General features: G+C 38.5%; 1 protein-coding gene across 4 annotated transcripts in view; it reads left to right on the top strand.

Moving 5' to 3' along the window:
* The window catches only part of ARHGEF28 (Rho guanine nucleotide exchange factor 28), a 290776-nt gene that overhangs the window by 218526 nt on the left and 47720 nt on the right, over positions 1-24530 (top strand). For all 4 annotated transcript variants that reach the window (XM_081053984.1, XM_081053985.1, XM_081053983.1 and 1 more), the window contains 9 exons: positions 556-696; positions 4219-4466; positions 5829-5951; positions 7172-7289; positions 10660-10914; positions 12462-12538; positions 18869-19047; positions 20086-20177; positions 21340-21522. In XM_081053984.1, coding sequence (XP_080910110.1) covers positions 556-696; positions 4219-4466; positions 5829-5951; positions 7172-7289; positions 10660-10914; positions 12462-12538; positions 18869-19047; positions 20086-20177; positions 21340-21522 — 1416 coding nt within the window. The remainder of the gene's footprint in view (positions 1-555; positions 697-4218; positions 4467-5828; positions 5952-7171; positions 7290-10659; positions 10915-12461; positions 12539-18868; positions 19048-20085; positions 20178-21339; positions 21523-24530) is intronic.

Raw genomic sequence — 24530 nt, 5'->3', positions numbered from 1 at the left:
ATTTAATTTTCTGAAGGGTGTGTGTGTGTGTGGTCAAATTCTGTCAGAAAAATCTATACTCACCTGTGACTCGAGTCTTTACACCCTGCTTCATGTTTATATTAAGGACAGCAAGCCAAGGAAAAAAGCAAATCAAGTATAAAATTCAGATTTGAGTAAACAGTGCAAAATAACCTGGAGCAAAAGCAATCAGGGTGTTCAAGATTCTGCAAGCACACTGTGGACTCTGAAAGTTACCAAAAGTAAAACGAAAATAGAGCAAGCCAAAACAAACAAAAGAATCTTCAAATGTCCTTCTTTTTTGGCATGTACACAATCACTGTATTAATGTCTGATACTTCTTTGCTTTTATGAGAACAATGTTGATTTGTACCATTTTACCAGTTTGGTTTTCAGATGTTTCAATGCTACAACAGTATTTTGGCTTAATTGTTTCTATGTTCGTAGCACATTTATTAGTGTGATGAATCCGTAAGTATGGGGACTTGTAAAAAAGTCTGTTTGTATTACTCATGTTACTCCACTTCTGACTTTTCTTTTCTAAAATCACTTTAGATGTCGTGGATTCTTCTCTGTGGAGTGACCTCAGCAGTGATGCCCAGGAATTCGAAGCCGAATCTTGGAGTCTTGTGGTGGACTCCTCGTTTTGTAGTAAGCAGGAGAAAGATGTCATCAAAAGACAGGATGTCATTTTTGGTAAGCTTTTCAGATATGCTCCTTGGGCTGAATCAGTACTGTATAGAGGAAAGGGCCTGGAATTTGCAACCATTCAGACCTTGGTTCAAATCCCAGTTCTACCATTTTCTAGTTACTTGATCTCAGACAAATTGTTTAACGTACCTGGACCTCAGTTTCTCCATTTGTAAAATGGTGATAATGACACTGAGGTTTAAAATGTTATGAGATATTATATGTACCTGGTACAAAGCAAAGTTTATTTCTCAAACCCTTTCCAAGTTTACTTAGGCATTGCCTATTCTCTTTTCCCTCTGCTATTATAAGAATCACAGTAAAATTTCATATGTTTTAATGTAGTGTGGACATACTGCTGCATATGTGGCCCCGTGGTTAGCCCGCACACACCACGGGATGCCATTTGTATAGACTGCAGTCGGGCTGGCAGCACCTGGATCAGCAATGTGTGACTGTGTGCTGCAGTCCTGAGTATGGAGTGCAACTCTGATGACATTTTACTATTTCATGCCATTTGGACTGGAGACAATCCGAATTAGGGGAAGTTAAATTATACACTAATTAGGAAAAAATGAAGTTTAGAAAATTTTCAGGTACAAAGTTGATGCTAAAAAGTGGTTCTTAGAAGGTACCTTATTTGAAAGATGAGACGAGCTCTTAGTTTTCACTGATCTTATGTATAGGCAGCCCTTGGAGATAGTTCAGGTTCGGTTTCACACCACCACAATACAATGTGTTGCAATAGAGCAAATTGTGATTTTTTTGCCAATGGAGGGTCTTGCCTTCATTTTGCAAAAAACCCACAACATCTGTGAAGGAAAATAAAGCACGGTAAAACAACGTATGCCTGTATGCAGGTATGGACCAAAAAGTCCATTGCCAATGAAGACCCTTTCTCACCTGAGTCGGGTGGTAGTTACGCAAGTCAGGTGAGGTGATGTGCGAGCATGCTTTGAAAGCTGTCCAGAGCTGTACTGGTGGGAGTTACAGAAAGGAATTAGCCAATTCGCCTTTAGTATTTCTCATGTAATTTAGAGTGTGCTATAATTTTTCTTCATTTATCTCTTCATTTCATATATTAAAAATAATCTAACGCATTTGGGGTGATTTATCATGTAGTGTATGTAGTTCAAAGAATGTCCTTTTGTGTTAGAAAGGTTTGGGTTATGGGGAAAATCCTTCACCTTTCTTTTTCTTTGTCTCACCTTTAAAGATGAGGGAAATCATTCTTTTTTTTTTTTTTGGTTATAATGGGTTAAAAGATTAAATGAAATGATATACATATATGTTTAGTACAGAGTAGGCACTAAAATATGGTATACAATAATAATGAAAAGTTGGGGGTTCTCAGTTAAAAAAAATTTGCTTATGATAAAATAATAAACAAAGCTACAATTATATTTGTTTACCCTCCATGGCTGATATTGTAGGGTCTTTCTCCAAATGCGTGAGTTTGGAAATACCAATCTAGAACTTGCAGTGCTCCCACAAATGTAAAATTATTATTTTCTCTTATGATGCATTTTTTTTAAGATTTTTATTTTTTTAATTGGGGAAAGGGTACAGGACTTTATTGGGGAACAGTGTGTATTTCCAGGACTTTTTTCCAAGTCAAGTTGTTGTCCTTTCAGTCTTAGTTGTGGAGGGTGCAGCTCAGCTCCAGGTCCAGTTGCTGTTTCTAGTTGCGGGGCCACAGTCCACCGTCCCTTGCAGGAGTCGAGGAGTTGAACCTCGGCAACCTTGTGGTTGAGAGGATGCGCTCCAAACAACTGAGCCATCCGGGAGCTCAGCGACAGCTCAGCGCAAGGTGCCATGTTCAATCTTAGTTACAGGGGGCACTGCCCACCATCCCTGGCGGGACTCGAGGAATTGAACTGTCAACCTTGTAGTTGAGAGCCCACTGGCCCATGTGGGAATCGAACCGGCAGCCTTCGGAGTTAGGAGCATGGAGCTCTAACCGCCTGAGCCACCGGGCTGGCCCTATGATGTACTTTTAACATACATCATGTATATTTTAAATCATGTATGAATTAAATCATATATGATTTAATTCACATACCATAAAATTCACCCCTTTACAGTAATCTGATGGTTTTTAATATATTCAGAGTTGTGCAACCATCAACTACTGTCTAATTCCAGAGCATTTTCATCACTCCAAAAAGAAACGCTGTGCTCATTTACTGTCATTCCCCATTTCCCCCTCCCACTCAGCCCCTGGCAACCACTAGCTACTTTTTGTCTGTATGGATTTGCCTATTCTGGACATTTTGCATAAATGGAATTGTACACTATGTGATCTTTTATATATCAGGCTATGATATGAATGAATCTTGAAAACATGATGTTAAATGAAAGAAACCAGGGACAAAAGATCACATTTTGTACAATATGTAACAATACATGTAAATATGTATTATACATATTGTATAATATATATATATAAATACATATATATATATCAGTCTCCATTTCTTTTTATAGCTGAATAATACTTCATTGTATAAGTATATCACACTCTGTTATCTAATCATCAGTTGATGGTTAGTTGGGGTTGTTTCCACTTGTGACATCATGCGGTAACTTTGTTTAACGTTTTAAGGAACTTCCAGGCTATTTTCCAAACAACTGTACCATTTTACATTCTTATTAGCATTGCATGAGAGTCCCAATTTTCCTACATCCTCACCAACACTTCTTTATTGCCCATCTTTTTTATTACAATTAGCATGTGTCAAGTAGTATCTCACTATGGTTTTGATTTGCATTTCCCTGATGCTAATAATGTTGAGCAGCTTTTCATGTGCTTACTGGCCATTTGTATATCTCTTTGGAGAAACATCTATTCAACTCTTTTACCTATTTTTTTTTTAATTATTATTCTTGAGTTACAGGAGTTCTTTATGTATTCTGAACATGAGTCCCTTATCAGATATGTGATTTGCAAATATTTTCTCCCAATCTGTGTGGACTGTTTTTTCACTTTCTCCATGATGTCCTTGATCATGATGTTGTTTTTCCCTGGAGAAAGTGGAATTTTGGAGACAGATGCAGGAATAGAAAGGACCTCCTGTTGTCTGCTTTGAGGAACTTTATTATATTTAACCCAATTTAATTCTCCAAATTAATTGTGCTCCTACTCAATGCAAAAACAGTAATGACAAAAAAAAAAAAAAAAGGAAAGAAAGAAAACAGGCAAACCTATGTTTTATAGAGCACTCAGGAGAGAATAAGACCTGGTTTCTAGCTGAAGGTACTTAAAGATGTTTTATATTATGAGACTTTCTGATACATTGGGTTCTTATATATTGGAATTAACTTACATGTGTCCTCTTATCTGGAAAAAAATATAGACCAATAATTTGACCTTACATTAAATGTTTAATCAATGCTGACTTTTATAGTGGAAGAATGTTATTTCTAAATGTTCCCTCTTTTTAGTTATGTAATATCTAGTGTTTGGCTGCTAACTTAAGTCAGTAGGGATACTGGTGTTTAAAGCTTATTTCTGCTCACATGTTTCAGAGCTAATGCAAACAGAAATGCATCACATCCAGACCCTGTTCATCATGTCTGAGGTCTTCAGGAAAGGAATGAAAGAGGAGCTGCAGCTTGACCACAGCACCGTGGATAAAATTTTCCCCTGTTTAGATGAGTTGCTTGAAATTCATAGGCATTTCTTCTACAGCATGAAGGAGAGGAGACAGGAATCCTGTGCTGACAATGACAAGAATTTCATTATCAACCGAATTGGAGATATTCTAGTACAACAGGTAAGAAAGACTTAAAGGCCCTAACCTCCGAAACCTGACGGTTTGTATTAGGTTGGAGCAAAAGTAATTGCGATTTAAAAGGTTAAAAATAATCGCAAAAATTGCAGTTACCTTCCCACCAATATAATAGATTCTCTACAGTGTTGAAAGCCTGTGGAGAACTGAAATTTATTTCATTCTGATTGACAGATGGTTTGGGTTGGTTTCTTTTCTTTGATTTTGGTTTCTATGACTGATCCCTGAGGGCTTTTAACAGCCAGTGACTGGCTCTGGGTGTGTCACAGAACTTGGCTGGATTATTCCTGGCTCTATCACCGTCTCCACCAGGAGTCACAGCCATAAATAAATCCCCTTATGAAAACTCTACTTAGACTTCTTATTGTGATGGCTCTCCAATAATGTGGCTCCCTTAGTGGGCCCTTGATAGTCTTACCAACATCTCCAAAACAGACACTAGAGTGAGCCAGATCTATTATGATTAAAGCCCTAGAGTTCAGAGAGACAGAGATATTTTTCTCCCTGGGAGACAGATATTTCTCCTGCTGAAACTTATTGAAATATCTATCTCACATCTCTACTGCTTTCCATCAGTTAATAAATTGGCCTCCTGATTATTCATCTTTCTCTTTTATCTTGGCTAATGATTACCTGCCTCTTGGCCCATTTGTGATGCACTGACATAAATCAAATTCCCAACTGAGTCCATGGACGTGATCAGTTAGCCAGTGTAATGTCAACTAGTGAGAGGACCCTTCCTGAGGACCCCTAAATGTTTCCACATAACCCTTCCTTCAATCTATAAAGTGTTAAAACTGTAAATTGAAGTGATAAAGTTGCACAAACACTTTAAAAAATTAGAAAATATGTCAAATGTTTTTCATTTGGCTATTTGATAATTGAATTTGTTCAATATAATCTGAGCATACTAGGTTGATGTCTTCCCTTTACCTCTTGAATACTTCCCTTTATTTTAATTTTAAAAGTGTTTGGGGAAGAGAAATGATTGTGTTCAGAAGTTCCATGATGTTTCTTCTTCTTTTTTTTTTTTGTCGTGTAAATTGTTTGCTCATATGCAATGAGAAGACCAGAAAAGTAACATGAATTGCTTTTATAAAACATTTCTAATATTACTAAGAAGCAGGCCTATTAATAGACAAACAGAATATGCCAACATTATTATCTGTTTGTAGATTAATAAGTAGACAATTACTTTGACATATGCTCATCAGCGTTGAGCTTTGAAAACCCTGATGTTTATTCTTTTATTTGTAAAGAATGTATTGAAATATATGGAAATTGCATGTTCTTTTTAGTGTTCAGACAGACTAAATTTATAAGCCATCATTGAAATGTTATTCTCAGTTTTCAGAAGAAAATGCAAATAAAATGAAGAAAATATATGGAGAATTCTGTAGCCATCACAAAGAAGCTGTTAGCCTCTTTAAAGAACTCCAGCAGAATAAAAAGTTTCAGAATTTTATTAAGGTAAGTATTGTAAAAACTCTATTACAAAGTGGTAAGCCATCATGGGGAAGTAGCTGATGCTTGTTTCTTATATGCTCTAAGCTAGACTCCCATCTAGTGCAGTTTTTCAGGGAAAGGAGAAGGAAGGACTGATAGGTTTGTGGCAAAGATGGAAAGTCTTTTTTTCTGCATGTGATATATTTCTTCCAAATCATTTGTTTTTCATATCTTATATTTGTGAATTCATGTCTTCCAAGCTTCTGAGCACCTCTGTAATGTCCTTTAAAGCTTTTCATGCCCTGACAAGTTTTAAATCAGAAGAACCATAGTAAAAATTTTAAAGACAGAATTTACCTCACCCGCATGGGATTAATTTGAAGCAAATCCATGACGAATATTATTTATGTAGTATATATCGCTAAACAATATGATATATTTTAAAAATCACAATGACCATCACACTTAGATAAATTAACAATAATTTTTAATATTTTCTAACAGCTGGCCAGTGTTCAAATTTCCCTGATTATCTCCTAAAATTGGATTGCTTAAATCAGGATCTCTCCAAGGTTCACAACTATATATGGGGGGGTTACATCTTTTAAATCTCTTTCGATTTGAATGTTCCCCTTCCCTTTGGGGAGCGGGCATCTAATTTATTTGTTGAAGAAATTTTTCCTTTATAGTTTAATGGAGTCTAAATTTTTATCTACCATTTAAAAAATGCTTCCAGATTCCCTTTTTTTTTTCCTTCCCATATATGTATATATTGAAAACTTGGAAACTTAAAGAAGACACTGAGACTTTTAGAAAAAATTTGCCCTGATAAGGGAACTTGAAGTGATATGATAAATAGTAACAAATGTAGAGAAAGATCTGTTGGAAAAACATAGTAAACTGCAAACTCATCTTCAAAATCTAACTTTGATTTCTGAGGATTTTTCAAAACTTTTGCTGTTCATGAATCTTACCACTTATAAGTATTGGAATTCGCTCACTTTTGGAAATACATCAGAACAAGTCAAAGCTTCTTGAAATCTTGGAGAGTTGGGTTATTGAAATTAATGACAAAGTATAAAGTATAAAATTTAATGACAATACATCGTTTTAATTAATAATGCATATTGTGTTGTGTCTGAATAGAATTATGCTGTTGTAGATTCTTTGTATTAAATTCACACCTAAAAAGAAAATACAGAGATAGAGTTTGTGTATATAAACATGGATGTATATTTTTTAAGCTCCGCAATAGTAATCTTTTGGCTCGACGCCGAGGAATTCCAGAATGCATTCTGCTGGTCACTCAGCGCATCACAAAATACCCTGTCTTGGTGGAAAGGATACTGCAGTATACAAAGGGTGAGTGATGACTTCTGGAACAAACATTTGCTTTTTTCATTAGTTTGAAACATACCTGAGGTGCTGTAAAGAGCTGTAAATGCTTGTGGCCTCTGCTTCATAAAGATTTTCTTTATGGGAAAGTTGTTAAAGCCTTAGGATCCATTTTGAAAATTTATCTTTTATAATGTGGCTTGGCCAATAGCCTGAATTCCTCCAAGCAGCTAAAACCAAGGCTTCTTCATACTTTGACCCTGCCTTTCTCTTCTACAGTTTTCCCTATATCCAGACCTTACCACCTCTTCGTCCTCGTCTTCCTACTGCTTTTCCAGTAGTCTGATGAAATACATGTGATTGATCCTAGCACCAAATGTCAGCTGTTTTTATTATCTTTATTAAGATCAGTTGACTTGGGGATAACCAAAATGATGTCTTAAGATACCATATAAGATCAATGAGATCTTAGATGCGTGCTCTAAAAAGGTCAACGTCTAACATCTTTTTTGGGTGAACGGGTTTAGGTGAGTAGAGATGCATGACATACAATGTATGATCAAACAATTTGGTGAATGTTTAAATAAAAAAAATTATTACAGTGAAATACACATTGCCATTATTCCCCTCAAAATGCTCCCCCTTGTTTCAAACACACTTACCCCATCATTCATGCCACTTTCTGAAGCAGTTCTGGAAGTCCTCTTTTGTGAGGGTCTTATTTGCGCTGTTGTGGCTGCTTCAATGTCCTGAATTGATTCAAAATGTGACCTTTCACGGTCATTATGACTTTGGGGAAGAGCCAGAAGTTACACAGTACCAGTGAATAAGGTGGATGAGGACACACTGCAATGTTTTTATTTGTCAGAAATTGTCATACCAGAAGCAGTGTGTGACACAGAGCCTTTCTGTTTTGATAAAAGAATATGGTGAATGCTGCTGCTGCGTGCCGTCCAATGGAGAGGCAGGAAGCTCTCTCTCTCTTCAATACAGGAAGCTGCACGGTCGAAACCTGAGTAACAATGTGTGACAAGTTTTAACTTGTTTGTGCTGTCAGTAGAGTGAGAGCTACTGTTGAGAGAAGGTGTGTTTTAAAGTGTGCCATAAATCATCCTCCATCATGACAACACTCCGTGTCACACATCGCTTCTGGTATACAGTAATTTCTGTCAAATAAAAACATTATGGTGTGTCCTCATCCACCTTATTCACTGGATCTGGCACAGTGTGACTTCTGGCTCTTCCCCAAAGTCAAAATGATTCAGGGCATCGAGGCAGCCATGACAGTGCATCTAAAGACCCTCACAAAAGAGGACTTCAGAACTGCTTTAGAAAGTGACAAAAACAATGGGCAAGTGTGTTCAAAGCGAGGGGTAGTATTTTGAGGAGGATTAATGGCAATGTGTCTTTAACTGTAATAATTTTCTTTTAATTTAAACATTCACTGTATCTTTTTATCACACCTCATGTTCTTTCCATTTTTTAGTAATATTTAGAATGTAGTTCAGGCAGGAATGGTGGCTTCCATTTCTTGTGTTTCATTTTTATTGTTGCCTATAATTTTTAAAAAAAGAAAATATAAGCTCACTCTACAGAGAAAACCCTTCTAAATTTTTGTTCCCAGCAAAAGAGTGAAAACAAAATTAAGACTTCCAGTGTGTATCATGTTCATATTCTCTTAAGTTTAATATGAACATCTCAAAGACTAAAATTTTTCAGATTGTTTTAGGTCAGCTAATGCTACTCCAAGAACGAGGCCATGACAAATTCCTGGTAGAATGAATAATAATTGTGGATTACTGTGTGTCAGAAATGATAGGTATGACTGATGGCTCCTCAGGCACAGCTGCCATAGTGGTTGAGGACACCACCTCCTTTGATCAGACCTTATCTGTGGTCAGTTCTCTCTCTCTCTAGCTACTGGGAACATTGGTTCTTGTGACTCCATTACGGCAGTGCTTCTCAAACTTTATTAGGAATTAAAATTACCCTTCACCTGAGGATCTTGTTTACATGCAGATTCTCAATCAGTAGGTCTGACGTGGAACCAACCAAGGTATGCTTTTCTAACAAGACTCCCAGATGAGGCTGATGCGGCTATACTTTGAGCTTGTAAGACAGTAATTTGTCCCTTAAGGTCAAAACACTTTGAGCCTTTTCTTGGCCTTACCCCAAGTCACTTTGTAACTCATTCTCTACTCAACTTTCTTATTTATGAAATATACTCTAGAAATAAGAACCTGTTTTTTTGGGAGGATGGGGCATTTTGTGGCCAGTAGGTATAGTAAAGTAGTGAGGTGTATTCTTTCATGGGCAGTGAGAAAGAATCTTTCTTATTAAAAATGTGTGTCTGGATCTGTTCCTTGAGGTTTTCTGACAAAGTCCTCATCTATCTATTTAAGACATTTAGAATCTGGAAATGTTTACAGCTTTTGAGGACTTACATTCCACTGACTGCTATTTCTGTGTATTTATTTCTTGGCTCTGGAGAACCTTTTATTTTCTCTGCCAATTTTTTTTTCTCCTCTCCTTCTAGCACCTTCTAAGCTCCTGAAACTTTCCCTTTCAGTTCCATTCGCCTCAATAAACATCAACAAGGTTTTGATGTTTTGTTTTTTGCTTTTTTTTCCCTCAACTGTAGAAAATAGCTACATTCAGTTTCATCCGGAGTTTCAGGAAGCTTTTCCAGAAACTCCTCCAGAATTTTTAAGATAATCCAGAGCTAAGAGCAGGTGGCCAATGTTTTAAAGAGTAATAACGAATTGACGATTATCTGCTCTGTTGGCATGAGCATGGCTGACTAGGCACAGTGCCTGGGTCCAATTTTTTAAAAAATGTTTAATATTAATTTAGTCATCTTTAGTCATGCTAATGCTGTTGTAAAATATAATTTTAGCATCATTTTTATGGAGAAAAGGATCCAGGAAGGCACATGCGTATGGGGCCCACTTAAGGCACCCTGAAGCTGTGTTTTATGAAAGGACTCTAACTTGGGCCTGCAGCTCGGTTAAGTTCTGAGAAACCTGGTGTGGGATTACTTGATTACCTGTGTCTGGGAAGGTGGAAGGAAGGCCTAAGTCAGGATATATAGCACAAGCCCTGCTGCTCCATGTCAAACCACTCCCTAGAAATCAGAAATTCTATTTTCACAATGTTTCAGCAGAAGTACATCTGATAAGTAAATCCTTTGTAATTAAATATTTCCACAGTTCTTTTGGGGAGGAGAAGCATAGAGTGATAATATGGTATTTGAATTTAACCCAACACTTTTGTTATGAGATTTTTGCTATTTGGATTATACATTTAATTTATATTTAAAACTATAGGGGAAAAATGTCTTTCTTAGTACTCTGGCTTACTGTATAGTGCTCTTTCTTTCTTTCTTTTTCCCATGCAGAAAGAACCGAAGAACATAAAGACTTATGCAAAGCCCTTTGCTTAATTAAGGATATGATTGCAGCAGTGGATTTAAGAGTCAGCGAATATGAAAAAAAACAAAAATGGCTTGAGATCCTAAATAAGATCGAAAACAAAACCTATACAAAGCTCAAAAACGGCCATGTATTTAGGAAGCAGGCACTGATAAGCAAAGAAAGGACTCTATTATATGATGGCCTTGTTTTTTGGAAAACTGCTACTGGCCGTTTCAAAGGTATTATGGCTCTTCTTTTATACATGTTATTCATTTAACAGAGGACAGATTTTCCACAAAAAAAAAAAAGTGGCTCAGAGATGCAGGCACACACACAAACCCTACATCAGTAGACACATTCCTATCGGCTGGAATTGTGAACTTCCACAGGCAAACGTGGCCAACGCTACAAACATTTGGTGGGAGTTTGCACCCCAAGCAATAGCCTTTATATATGTTTTATGAATTCACATGTGATGTTTGAATCAAAGGAACTAAGAACTCTGCTAATTGTTGGCACTGAAATATTAATTTGGCAAATGTGGTATGTCGAAAGAGAGGCAATACACCTACACGCCTAGAATCTGGTGTGTGCCAAGCCGGAAGCCAGCCTGCCACTGGCAGACCACTGAGGGGAGAAACGAAATCTGAATGTCATCTTTGTCACTGAATAATAATACTGCGTACCTTGACATGTTTGCCTTTGTGTAAATGCTTCCTCAGTGCTACTATTCGCTAATGGGCATTAACTTGACTCTGTTAATCTGGTTAGAGTCTAAAGCAGCTTACTCATATCCTTAAGGGCTGATTCTGTAGCTAGCACCTTGCCTGATCCAGGCTTTTTCAACCCTGGTCACACACTGAAATCGCCCCTGGAGCTTAAAAAATTTACTAATGTTCAAGTCTTCTCCCAGAAATTCTGAGTTTATTGGTCTGGGGATGAAACTCAATTATAGGGATGCTTAAAAGTTCCCAGGTGAGTCTGCTGCCCAGCCAGAGTTAAGAACCACTGGTATGCTCTCCTTGTTTTTAATACATCTGAATACCTTCCTGAGATAAGCAATGAGAGGGTTGTTAATTCCATTGGATGATTGTCAAGTTTTGGTGATGGTTGTAGCTAATGACTGAAATGGGATTGGTTGACAGCAACTTGCCACATTGCAATTAAATGTTAAAAACAATTAGAATATTCATCAAACTGAAATTTTAACCGCAATTTGTAGATCTCATGTTCCAGTTCATTTAGTGTTTATCCATTTTGCAAAATCAATAGTTTGGTAACTTTGTGTCAGAATGTTTAGTGTACAGTGAAGATGGGTTCTTGTGAAAAATTTGTAAGGGGAGTATAGGATCTCAAACTTCCCTCAGATCTAGATGGAACAAATAGTAAATTTGTATGTATAATTCAAGGCAGAAGCTGCCCTCTAACATTTTTAATTGAGCACTGTTTTCCCCCTACAGATAAGGGTTTGCTTCATTTTCTTAGAACCCTCTTTTTCATTGGGTATTTTTCTTCTATTTTGAAAGCAATAGCATTGAATTTTGCTGAAGGTTTATCAATACCTATAGTTACACACATCAACATGCACAATTAAACACAGCTTATCTATAAATCTGTGGCTATCATAAAACAGGTGTTTTTATAAAAGTTTCATAAGTTGATTAAATCTTAGTCTTTTTATTTTTAATAAATTTATTTCAATTTCAAACATGAAATTAGAATATTTAATAATGGCATTTGATCTGTGGTTTGCTTCATTAATACTAGTAATATTTTTTCTTTGAAGATATCCTAGCTCTACTTCTAACTGATGTGCTGCTCTTTTTACAAGAAAAAGATCAGAAATACATCTTTGCAGCTGTTGTAAGTATATGGCCATCTGATGCATATTTTAAAAATACCTGAAATTCCTACTGAGATTAAATAGTCATTGGCAAGAATATGTCCCTATTATAGTCCTATTATAATTAGTGATTACAGTGTTTAGTAACAAGCATCTAATTGGGTTTAACTAGCACGATAAGTGTCCAGTTATCAAAGCCAGGACAGGTAGTCAGCTGGTTCAGTAGCTTAATCAACTGTGAAAATATTAACGTGTATTGGTACTAGTTAGTCAACAGGCACTGCCTCTTAAGCCCCACCCCCGCCCCACCCTAAGTGACCCTCTACCATCGGGCTTTCTTAGGATCTTTCCTTCAGACACCATCCCCCTTGACTTTCCAGCAACGAAAATGTTAATGCTGGTTACTTCGGGCACCCTGCTGCCTGTTGCCATTGGATGGCGCCTGCTGTACCTGTTGCTAATCCCACTCATAACTGTCATGGTATTCCCTCTATCTAATACGAAAACACCATCCTGGTATCAAAAGTTTAAAGAAGATTCTTTCTTATTTCTGCTATAATAGTTGCTAATTACTAAGGCCATTCATATAACACTTATCTTTATAGTGTGTATGTTAATCTCATTGCCAGCACAGAGTTAGACTGAGATTAGTAGTAAAACCAGTATTGTATAACATTTCTTAAAAATCTCGTGGTCCAAAATGACTCACTTAAAGAATGAAGATCAATTGATAGCTGATGACAAGGAGTTATCCATTTACTCCTTGTCATCATTATCGAGCATCAGGCCCTGTTAGAAGAATGAATCTAAGATGCACTACCCATGTGAACAGTACAATGTGGATGTTTATCATCCACTGACTGATAGGATATTCAGGTACCATTAGCAGATATCATCAATTCCAACTGGTTTTTACAAATTCAAAGCTTAATGAAGTTTCTGTTAATGCTGCTCAAAGAAAACAAAGAAGCACGCCTACCCATGATGGGTTCTAGGGAGGAAGGGGCTGGAGCAGTGCCTTACCTGCCCATCCGTGCTTGTCAGGTTGGCCCAATAGTCTTCTTCACCTTGTTCAGCACATTGTGTCTTATCAGAAAATGATGCCAAGTCGTATAAAGGTCAGAGATTCTTTCACAAAGCTACAGCAGAGAATAACAAGAGACCTTAAGTAAGTCCCCATGTCCCTGATTCATTTGAACTGTATGTATTGCAGATTTCATGACAACCTATTGATTTGTCCTGTAACCCCTCTCTGTTGTTATTTGGGGATGCTCTGAAAGAACACAGAGTAAATAAGTGGGAAAATGGGACCATTTTGTTTGACCTGTGGGTTGATGAGAGCCATGCTGGAAGAGAAAATAAACTTACACCACACCTGTATAGAAACAAAGGTTTCTTCAACACCAAAGACCTGAAGGAGAAGCAACTCCTGCTTCCTGGGTGGTATTATAGGCCAAATGACCTGCTGATGGATCAAGAATTAGACACAGCATAAAGATAACTATTTTGTTTTCTAGGACAATAGAGCATATGAATTCAGATCAAGTTGTGATGATTAATTTACAGTATGACTTGAAATATGGTTCTTTTCCTCTTATCTGACTTCTTGGAGAGTTATCTGTGCCACCCATAGACCATGTTTACCATTAAATGGGACTTTAGGAATGCAGTCCACTAAATGCAAGGTTGAAGGCAGCCATGACTTAGCTCCTCTTGGTAGAAAGTGTTTGGCAATGGACAATAGTAAGATGGTGCTAATAGTGTTTCCTAAAGATGTTAGCCTGACATGTAGCTGCCTTCGTGAAGGCCAGCGAAGCCCTTGCTGGTGTCAGGAAGCAAAAGAGAGCATGACCCTTAAAGAATCAAGTGCACCCTGCTTTTCAATCGTATGCTTTTTAGTTTCATCACATACATTTAGTTGTCACAGCCCATGTGCTATAAATATCTTATAGTTAACATCCTGAGGGAATTGATGCATTAGTTAAGGGTATATAAATATCTGGACTTCCTAGTTCTCACCTTAGTATTTTAGAAAGTTATCTTCATGTTAATACCCACAGGTGAGATTCTCGTGCTATTAGAAAAACTTCTTAAATAAATGCTTGCTACATGGTACAGAAGATATGATGAATTTGGAAATGGCCAGAAGATAAGCATCTGAAAGTAGCAAGAGATAGATGAAGTAGCTTTCCTACAAAATATTTTTGTTAATTTTTAAAGAGGAATCAGCTGGAAATGGCAGTAGGCTCCAAATCTACGAAATGCATAGGAAAAACTAGATGTGTTTACTAAATCCTGGAATACTGAGACTAGGAGGATGGATGTCTTGAATATCAAAGAAGGTAATTCAAAATGAAGGATGATTAAAAAGACAAAGTGAACATGGATATGTGCAAGTGAAAGTTAAAATAGGGCGTGACATTAAGGTCTTGTTATCACAATGGAATCGTGAGTGTAATTACCCACTGATAGAATCAGTCACTTTGTGGAATCATAAATGAATATGTTGTAACAATGGGGCTAAAGACAGCAGCTCCTTTTCCTCTTCCCCTGTGGCAGAGGTCTTCAACTCAATGTCCATAGGGATTGGGCAGGAATGTAAGTGAGTGGACTGGAGCGGGCTTGGCATCAAGAATCTGATAGAGAGTGGTAGGAAATATAGTGAACTGGCAAGTACATGCCCCATCTCAAAGAGGGCAGGATTACTCAGCTATAGCATGTTTTTAAATGAGGATATGGATATAACTTCGCACCTGTTAGAATGGCTATCATCAGCAAGACAAATAATAAGTGTTGGAGAGACTGGAGGAAAAGGAACCCTCACACACTGCTGGTAGGAATGTAAATTGGTGCAGCCCCTATGGAAAACAGTATGGAGGTTCCTCAAAAAATTCAGAATAGAATTACCATATGACTCAGTAATGCCTCTTCTGTGTATCTACCAAAAAAAAAAAATCTGAAAACATTTGTCCATAAAGATATATGTGCTCCGATGTTCATTGCAGCATTATTCACAGTGGCCAACTAAACAACTAAAATGTCCCTTGATAGATGATTGGATAAAGATGTGGTACATATACACAATGGAATGTTACTCAGGACAAGAAAAGATGAAATACATTTGTGACAACATGGATGAATCTTGAGATTATCATGCTAAGTGAAATAAGCCAGACAGAAAAATCAAGAACCACATGACTTCACTCATATGTGGGATATAAACCTGAAAGCAACAAAAGAACAAGACAAAGAAACCAAAACTCATAGACACAGACAACAACTAAATGGTTACCAGAGAGTAAAAAGAAAGGGGAGGTATAAGAGGGTAAAGGGGATCAAATACATAGTGATAGAGAGAGAACTGACTCTGGCTGGCGAACACACAATGCAATGTATAGATGATGTATTATGGAAATGTACACTTGAAACCTATGTAATTTTACTAACCAGTGTCATCCCAATACATTTAATAAATAAACAAAAACAAATAAAAGAATTTAAAAAAATAAATGAGAATATGGGCCCAGGATTGCTAATCTTCTACTTTTCCCAAGTACCCAGAAATCTAGACTTTTTAAAAAAAATCTTTTTTTAAATTAAATTTATTGGGGCGACAATGGTTAGTAGAATTGCATAGGTTTCAAGGAAATCTAGATTTTTTTTAAAAAAGTGGAATCCCCCAGTTTTTAAATGTTGACAACTATTTTTAAAAAAATGTGTTTTCTAAATGCTGTGACACAAACAAAACATCTCTGCAGTCTGGTTTAGGCCTTTGCACCATCATTTTTTGACGTCTATCTCCAAAATAGACATATTTCCTCCATTCCTAGATATTTCATTTGAATTCTCGATCATCTCTGGTGTCTTGTGTGATTAGTATGAATAATGATAGATATGTCCCTGACGCCTCCTGATCTGATGGCAATTTAATTAATGCTACTTTCTACTCACTTACTTATTTTTCATTTAAAAAATATCTGACTCCACCACTTCCCCTCCTCTGGTAACATGAATCAACTGGTTCAAATAACTTCACTCCTGCTTATGTCGTAAGCAATTCCAACCTACTCTGCCTCTTTTTATACAGAAGCTGTTTACATTGTAAACTAACGAATCTAAAACTGTGTGTTGAAAGATGGAAAGGACATAAGGCCTTAAATCATAGATCTATAATCGAATAAGGAATATTAACAGTACTCAGGGGCCCTTCCTAACCAGAGAGGGCAAAAAGTGTTCCAAAAGCACCGCCTCCGGGCTGCTTTCACTATCATTTTCAGAGGCACAGGACTGGGTAAACCAATGGTCTGTCCCATCATGTTTTGTAGTTTGTTTATTTTTTTCTTTCTGCTCTAAGAAGAATGGGATGAAGAGGTACTCTGGGTAAACCCTTGCACACAATTCAGATGTGGTAAAGCTGTGGGATGCTGGGAAAACCAAGCCTGCACTAAGGAGTCAGCAGTGAGGGATGGAGTGACATGCTATGGGTAAAGGCATCGCTCAGTCCATGAGGGAGAAGCAAAACATGGCCTGTAACCGACACTATAAACAATGGTAGAAGCCACAAACCAAAGAAGATTCTTTGTATTTACCCCTAAAACTGTTCATCCTTCAGGCGTTCTTTTGACTATTCTTTCAACTATAGTTGTCTACCTACATGGCTATTATCAGTGTCTTACTCATCTTTGAGTCCCCAGGGCTTAGAATAGGACATTGACAAGTCATAGTAAATGTTGGAAGAAGAGGTGATTTAATCATGGCTTGGATGCCAAATTTTAGCCATTTGCACTATTCCCCTCTGATGGAATTCAGCTAAATCTAGTCCTACAGACATGTATTACCTGCTTTATGCAAAGCACTGTGGTAGGCATATGAAAATGAGTTAAACCCATCCCTGCCCACCAGGGGCTCACCTGGTTGATGGGAAGAAGAGAAATGTGCAGATAGAACTATCAAGGTTACGTTGCTGTATCCCTACAATAGCAGAAGACACTGGTTATGCCTGGGGAATCTAAAGTCTTGCCTTCTCATTCTTGCCTTTCATTTTTATAGTCCATTTCTTGGTGCTCGGGGGCTCTGTACCCATCATCTTATTGAAACAGTGTTGCTGTTAACCGCCAAATCCAATGGACTCTTGAGGTTTTCCATCCTTCTCAATCTCTTTGTAATATTTGATATACTATTTCCTATCCCATGCCTTTCTAGAAAAATCCCTCCTCCCTGATTATGGCGTTTTGAGTTTTTTAATTAATGATCTGATTGTTTTCTCTTTATAAAAGTTGTCCTTTTCCACCACTGATTCTTAAGGGCAAACATTCTCCTATTTCATTTTTTTCCATCCTCTCTCCACCATACCCTTTCAATTGGAGAATTTACCAACTTCCGCAGCTCTTAGGGAATGGTGGAAGTGATATTAAGAACTGCCTAACAAATAGATATATGAAAAAATGCTCAACATCACTAATCATCAGAGAAATGCAAATAAAAACCACAATGAGATATCACCTCACCCCAGTCAGAATGGCTATCATCAACAAGACAAATAGCAACAAGTGTTGGAGAGGCTGTGGAGAAAAAGGAACCCTCATACACTGTTGGTGGGAATGCAGACTGGTGCAGCCGCTATGGAAGGCAGTGTGGAGATTCCTCAAGAAATTACGAATAGAATTACCATATGACCCAGCAATCGCCCTCCTGGGTATCTACCCCAAAAATATAAAAGCATTTCTCTATAGAGACACGTGTACTCCAATGTTCATTGCAGCTTTGTTTACGGTGGCCAAGACATGGAAACAACCAAAATGTCCTTCGATAGATGAATGGATAAAGAAGTTGTGGTACATATACACAATGGAATACTATTCAGCGTTAAGGAAAGATGATATAGGAACATTTCTGACAACATGGATGGATCTTGAGAATATAATGCTAAGCGAAATAAGTCAGACAGAAAAAGCAGAGAACCCTATGATTTCACTGATATGTGGTATATAAACCAAAAACAAGACAAACAAATGAGAAACAAGAACTCATAGACACAGACATAGTTTAGTGGTTACCAGAGGGTAAGGGAGGTGGGGGGAGGGAGATGAGGGTAAGGGGGATCAAATATATGGTGATGGAAGGAGAACTGACTCTGGGTGGTGAACACACAATGGGATTTATTGATGATGTAATACGGAATTGTACACCTGAAATTATGTAATTTCATTAACAATTGTCACCCCAATAAATAAATTAAAAAAAAAAAAAGAACTGCCTAATATTGTTGCTTTCCTTAGCTAATGTGTTTTATGAGACCCGTACTTTAGATAGCTTGCTGTTTCATCTGCACGTTCTCCTATCTTCTGTAGGATCAGAAGCCATCCGTTATTTCCCTTCAGAAGCTCATTGCTAGAGAAGTTGCTAATGAGGAGAGAGGCATGTTTCTGATCAGTGCTTCATCTGCTGGTCCTGAAATGTATGAAATTCATACCAATTCCAAAGAGGAACGAAATAACTGGATGAGACGGATCCAACAGGCAGTCGAGAGGTAAGGTTTCCTTCTGGCCATAATCTAGGAAATGGACTTGCTCAATTGGGGAAAATATTCTAACTGTGTCTCCTTTGCATGAAAACTTTGCCTCAGCCAGAGTGGTCTGCTCCCCTGTATCTGCCTGTGGTAGCCCCTCATCCACAGCTTTGTTCTCCTCTCCCCCCTGCATGTGATGCCCCATCTCCCCTCTGCCAGTGTGAACTGCCCATCCTTGGTGCAGTTCCTGACTCCCCTCCTTCGTGAAGACCTCTCCAGTTCCAGGGGTTTCTTTTTTTACGTGAAATTCTTTGATACCTGCTCTCTAACACATTTATTTGGTGCTTGTCATATATTGCCTTGTAGCTATTATCTCTTTTTTTATGTATATATGTTTGTTTACTAGATTGGAAGCTCCTTGAGGGCAGGGACCACGTCTTATGTTTCTCTCTGTGCTGAATTCTGAGGAATCATTCAATAAACGGTTTTAGATTAGTGGATTTAAATGCTCTAAGTCAATTTACTCCTCATTATTGTGCAAGGAAACTTTTTACAAATAGGAGTGAGACAGTGGGGGTGATCATTCTTAATGGTAATTTGATTTATTAGATCTTGAATGATGTTGTAAAATTGCTTCATTTTTACTTCCGCCCCACCCAACCTGGCACCCTACTCACCCCCTACAACTCCTCTACTCTATCACATTAAGAATAGAGCTGCCCAAATGTAGTGGAAAGCAAAAATTATTATTTTAGTTGTATCTAATGTTATTGTGTATGTGTGTGAGTATGTGTATACATGAGAGTATGTTTGTGTATGTGTGTTTGTTGGAATAGTTGAGTCAGCCTATACTGCTGACTTTGAGAGCTGTGTTATATTATGCAAGGTCCTTTCTATACTCAAGAAAACCAAATTGCGTGGCCAGGGGCCATAATGAATTCTCTTTATGCTGAATTTTCCTTTGAGTAATTCTATTGCCAAGTTCTCATGCCTTTCTAATGAACCTAAAAATACTTGGATTCTGTTTCAGTTGTTTCTCTTGACTGTTGTCTTTTAAAGTTGCCCAGAAGAAGAAGGGGGAAGGACAAGTGAATCTGATGAAGAGAGGCGGAAAGCTGAGGCAAGAGTGGCCAAAATTCAGCAATGTCAAGGTACAGAGCAGGCGCCTCTGACTCCCTGGTTGTGTTGTCTGTGAATGTTGAGAAAGCCAGGTGTCAGGAATGGGAAGTTATGACTGAATGGTTAATCTAATTCTGTGCACCTAAGGCCCACCCTAACCAATCTCAAAAAATAAGTACTGGAACTAGAAGTGCTCAAATGAGATGGCCAGCTCCCTTCTTCCTCCTTGGCAATTACAAGTATATGTTTAAAATTCTGCTCATGACATATATGAAACAGTAACCGTGGACAGTGTGGAACAGATTGGCATTGGAACTGCTGTCCAGTGGTTTAATTTGAGGTTCTAGCACTGTCAGGTCATAATTGCACAACTGCAAACAAGGAACACAATAGCTCCTGTCCTCAGTTTCCAAAACTGTGAAGTAAGGAAATTGGGTTAGCTCAGTGATTCTCATCTTGGCTGAACATTAGGACCACTTGGGGAAGGCCTTTAAAAATTCTGATGCCTGGGCCCCACCTTCAACCAATTCACTCAGAATATGTGGGAGGTGGGGAATAGACATCAGTGTTTTAAACTCTCCCCAGGTGATTCTGAGGCAGAGAGGACCGAGTACTCCTGGATTACATGCCGGCTAAGGTCCCTTTAAGCTCTAAGAATCCTGTGACATGTTGAAACCAGAGGAAAACAATGCATGCAAAGATGGTCAAAGAAATTGGATGTTTAGAAATAAAAACATAAACCAGTGTGTTTGATTTTGACCAAGGCTGGATGAAGCCCGAGCAGTTTCAGGCCTTGGCATTGTTTTCCCTCGTGGGTACTCTCATCATGGATGAACCGTCTCAATTTCATTCCTGAGCTTAATGTTTAGTTGTAATAGAAAACAGCCTGAACATAGAAGAGTTTTGCAGTTTTTCTGGAATTAGGGGAATGGGAAAGAAAGTGGACATGTATTGAGTACCTTATTTGTAGAAAAGACAATGGAAGCTCAGAGAATTGATTCGTTTGCTGGAAGCTGCAGTCACTAAATGGAATAGTTAGGATTTGAACTTGGATCTATCCCACCCAACAACTTGTATTTTACGTGTTAGAGCATACTGCTTGCTAATTAGCAACATCTTTGTCTTGTAACTTGGGTGTTCATTTTAGTTGTTATATTCATGTGGTAACCTTTTATGGTAAATACTATTTCACAGAAATACTCAATAATCAAGACCAACAAATCTGTACATATTTGGAAGAGAAGTTGCATATCTATGCTGAACTTGGAGAACTGAGTGGCTTTGAGGATGTCCATCTAGAGCCCCACCTCCTCATTAAACCTGACCCAGGAGAGCCTCCCCAGGCAGCCTCGTTACTGGCAGCAGCACTGAAAGAAGGTCAGTTGCTTCCGAAAGGATTTGGTTTGACAAATTGAGAAAATGTTTATTGAGTACCTACTATGAGCCATGCACTGTGATCTTAGTGCTGAGGAAACAGCAGAATAAGACAAGGTCCTGACTCTCCTGTAATTTGTATTCCAGAAACAGCAAAATATAAAATAAATACATCAGATTATGTCAAGTGCTATGAAGAAAAATAAGTAGGATATGGGGGATAGAGAGTGATGGAGTTGAAGAGGTTCTATTTTAGATAAGGCAGCCAGTGAAGACCCCTTTGATATAGTGATATATAATCAGACACAAAGGAATTGAGAAAGCCAAATAGACATCTGGAAAAAGAATGTCCCAGACATAGGAAACAGCAGGTGCAAAGGCCCTGAAGCAGGTGAATGCCAGATTTGTTTGAAGAACAACAAGGAGGACAGTCCAGGTAGAGTGAAGTGAGGGGAGAGGAGTGGCAGGTGATGAGTCAGAGTTAACTAGGACTCATATTACCTGGATAGAGTGACTTTGGATGTCACTCTAAGTGAGATGGGAAGCGTTATAGAGTTTTGAGTAGAGGAGCCATTTGATTTGTATTTGAAAAGGAACCCTCTGACTGCTGTGTGTAGAATAAGAAAGTCTAGGGTAGAACTGTGGGAGTTGGTGGCTGAGGTAGGGTGGAGGACAAGAACACAGAGGTGAGAAGGGCAAGGAGGTGAGAGGCCAGGGTACTGGAAGTTCTGTTCATACAATTGGAATTACTGAGAATTTTGACAGGAATAACATAGGCAGGCAGGAGTGAATTGCACCAGGTACTTAAATTGTAAATTGTAGGAGACTGTAGATGAATGACAACAAGAGGTAGTGAGTGATATAATCTGATGGCATGAACTTTAAGGGAAAAGGATTTAAGAGGGGAAATGGGGCTAAAAGTCTGGACTGACAATAGGGACAAAGGGATTGGGAGATAAAATAGCCACCACCTGAGAGAGTGACAGGGAATGCTGTTGTTCAGAATAAGGGTGGGTAAATTTCAGACCACAGACTAAATATGTCCCACTGCCTGTTTTTGTAAATACGGTTTTATTGGAACACAGCCACACTTGCTTGTTTACATATCATCTACGGCTGCTTTCTTGCTACCGTGGCAAAGATGAATAGTTGCAGTGGAGACGGTATGACCCAAAAAACCTAAGATATTTACTATCTGATTCTTTGCAGAAAATGTTTGCCATCCTCTGGCTTAACATCTCAGAACAGTAGCTGGAAGAGAATTAAGAAGTCATGGAATCTATCATCTTAATTTCATAGTTGAGGAAACAGGTCTTCAGAGGGCATAGAGATTGTCTAAAGTGGTATCTGCTGATGGATTTATTAATTCATTCATCAAATATTTATTGAGCATCTGCTGTGTGTACTGTAGTTGGTGCTAAGGAAACAGTGATGCTTTCATAAAAGCTTCCAATGGAGTAAGACAGATAATATATAAGGAAGTAAGAACATTTCAGAAAGTCACAGGAATCTAAGATAATGAGGTTCGAATGAGGTGAAGCATTGCTTTACCTTCTCAATGAGGGAAGACTTCTCTGAGATTATTTTTTGAAGTGAGAATTGAAAGACAGAACAAGCATTCTCTCTGGAGATCTGGGGAAGGACCATTCCTGGGCAGAGAGAAAGGGAGTGCAAAGTCCCTGCATCTGGAATAAACTTGACATGTTCAAGGAAAGAAGGAAGGCCAGGCTGGCAGGAGTCAGGGGAGACCGCTGTAAGGTGGGCAGGGACCATATCTTTGTAGGCCATGGTTTGAAAACAAAAAACAAGAAAAACAAACAAACAAAAAAACCCTCCAAAATCGTTGGAACATTATTGGAAGCTTTTTTTTTTTTTTTTTTTGTTCAATCAATAAACATTTATTGAGCACACACTGTGTGCCAGACTCTGTCTTAAGAGGATATAGCAGTGAACAAAATAAACCAAGTCCTTGCCCTCGTGGAGCTTCCATTCTAGCGCCAGGCCCTTCATGGATTTGGAGGATGCCAATACCACTTGCCCTCCCAGTGCCCTGCTCAGCCGCTCCCCTGAAGGCCCCACCTTGGCGTGATTGGCTACCAGGCAGTGCTCGCAGACGTTGACCCGGTGTTCGAAGCAGAACAAGTTGGTCACCTTCCTCTTGGGGCACTTGCAAAGCCCCATGGTCGATCCTGGAGAAGAGGCCTGAGTTGGTAGGGAGCTAGGTTCTGGTGGCCGCTACGCACTCACCAGCCCAGTTCGTTTCCACTTTTAAGTCCCTATTGGAAGCTTTTAATCATGGCTGTGACATGATCTTATTTTTGTCTTGAAAAGAACACTGGCTGTTGAATGGAGAACAGAGCAGAAGGAGCCTAGTTTTTCTAGAGACTCTTAGGAAGCAGTTATAGCTGAGATGAGAGACGTTGGGGCCTTGGTCTAGACCAGACTATTGACAGTGGAAGTAGAAAGAAGTGGACAGATGATGCAAGAGAAATTTTAGAAATAAAGCCAAAAGGATTTCCAATGGGTTGAAAAGTACCGATGACCCTCTTGTTATCTTTGATGATGTCTTTATTGGAAGAGTAGCCTACTCTCGGTTTTACCCAGTGGCTTTCACTTCCTCCTTGACTGAAACTGTCATGAATCCCCCGTTCTAAGTCGATATGCTTTAATACCATTGACCCACATGGGATGGAGGTGTGGGGAGCAGCAAGTGGACCCAGCTGCTCAAGAGAACCCAGGGCCATTGAGGTTCTGCCTGAGCCATGGACTGGATAATCCACACCAGTCCCCCGCAGACTGAGAGATTTAGCAGGAATTCGTATCAAGGTGTGGGAATTATCTTTGGAAAAAAGGACAGTTTACTCATGCTCCTTGAATCGTCTCCCTAGGTCTTTGCTCTGCCACACTGCTTTTCTTCCCTCCTTTCTTTTCTTCTATCTCTGCCTCTTGAATTCCATTCATTCCTCAGGGCTCTGCTCAGTGTTCCTCTCCTTGAAGAACTAATGTACCCT

Source organism: Rhinolophus hipposideros (assembly GCF_964194185.1).
Source record: "Rhinolophus hipposideros genome assembly, chromosome: 7".
NCBI lineage: Eukaryota > Metazoa > Chordata > Mammalia > Chiroptera > Rhinolophidae > Rhinolophus > Rhinolophus hipposideros.
Note: the sequence above shows the minus strand (reverse complement) of the source record. Positions and strands in the feature narration are given on the sequence as shown.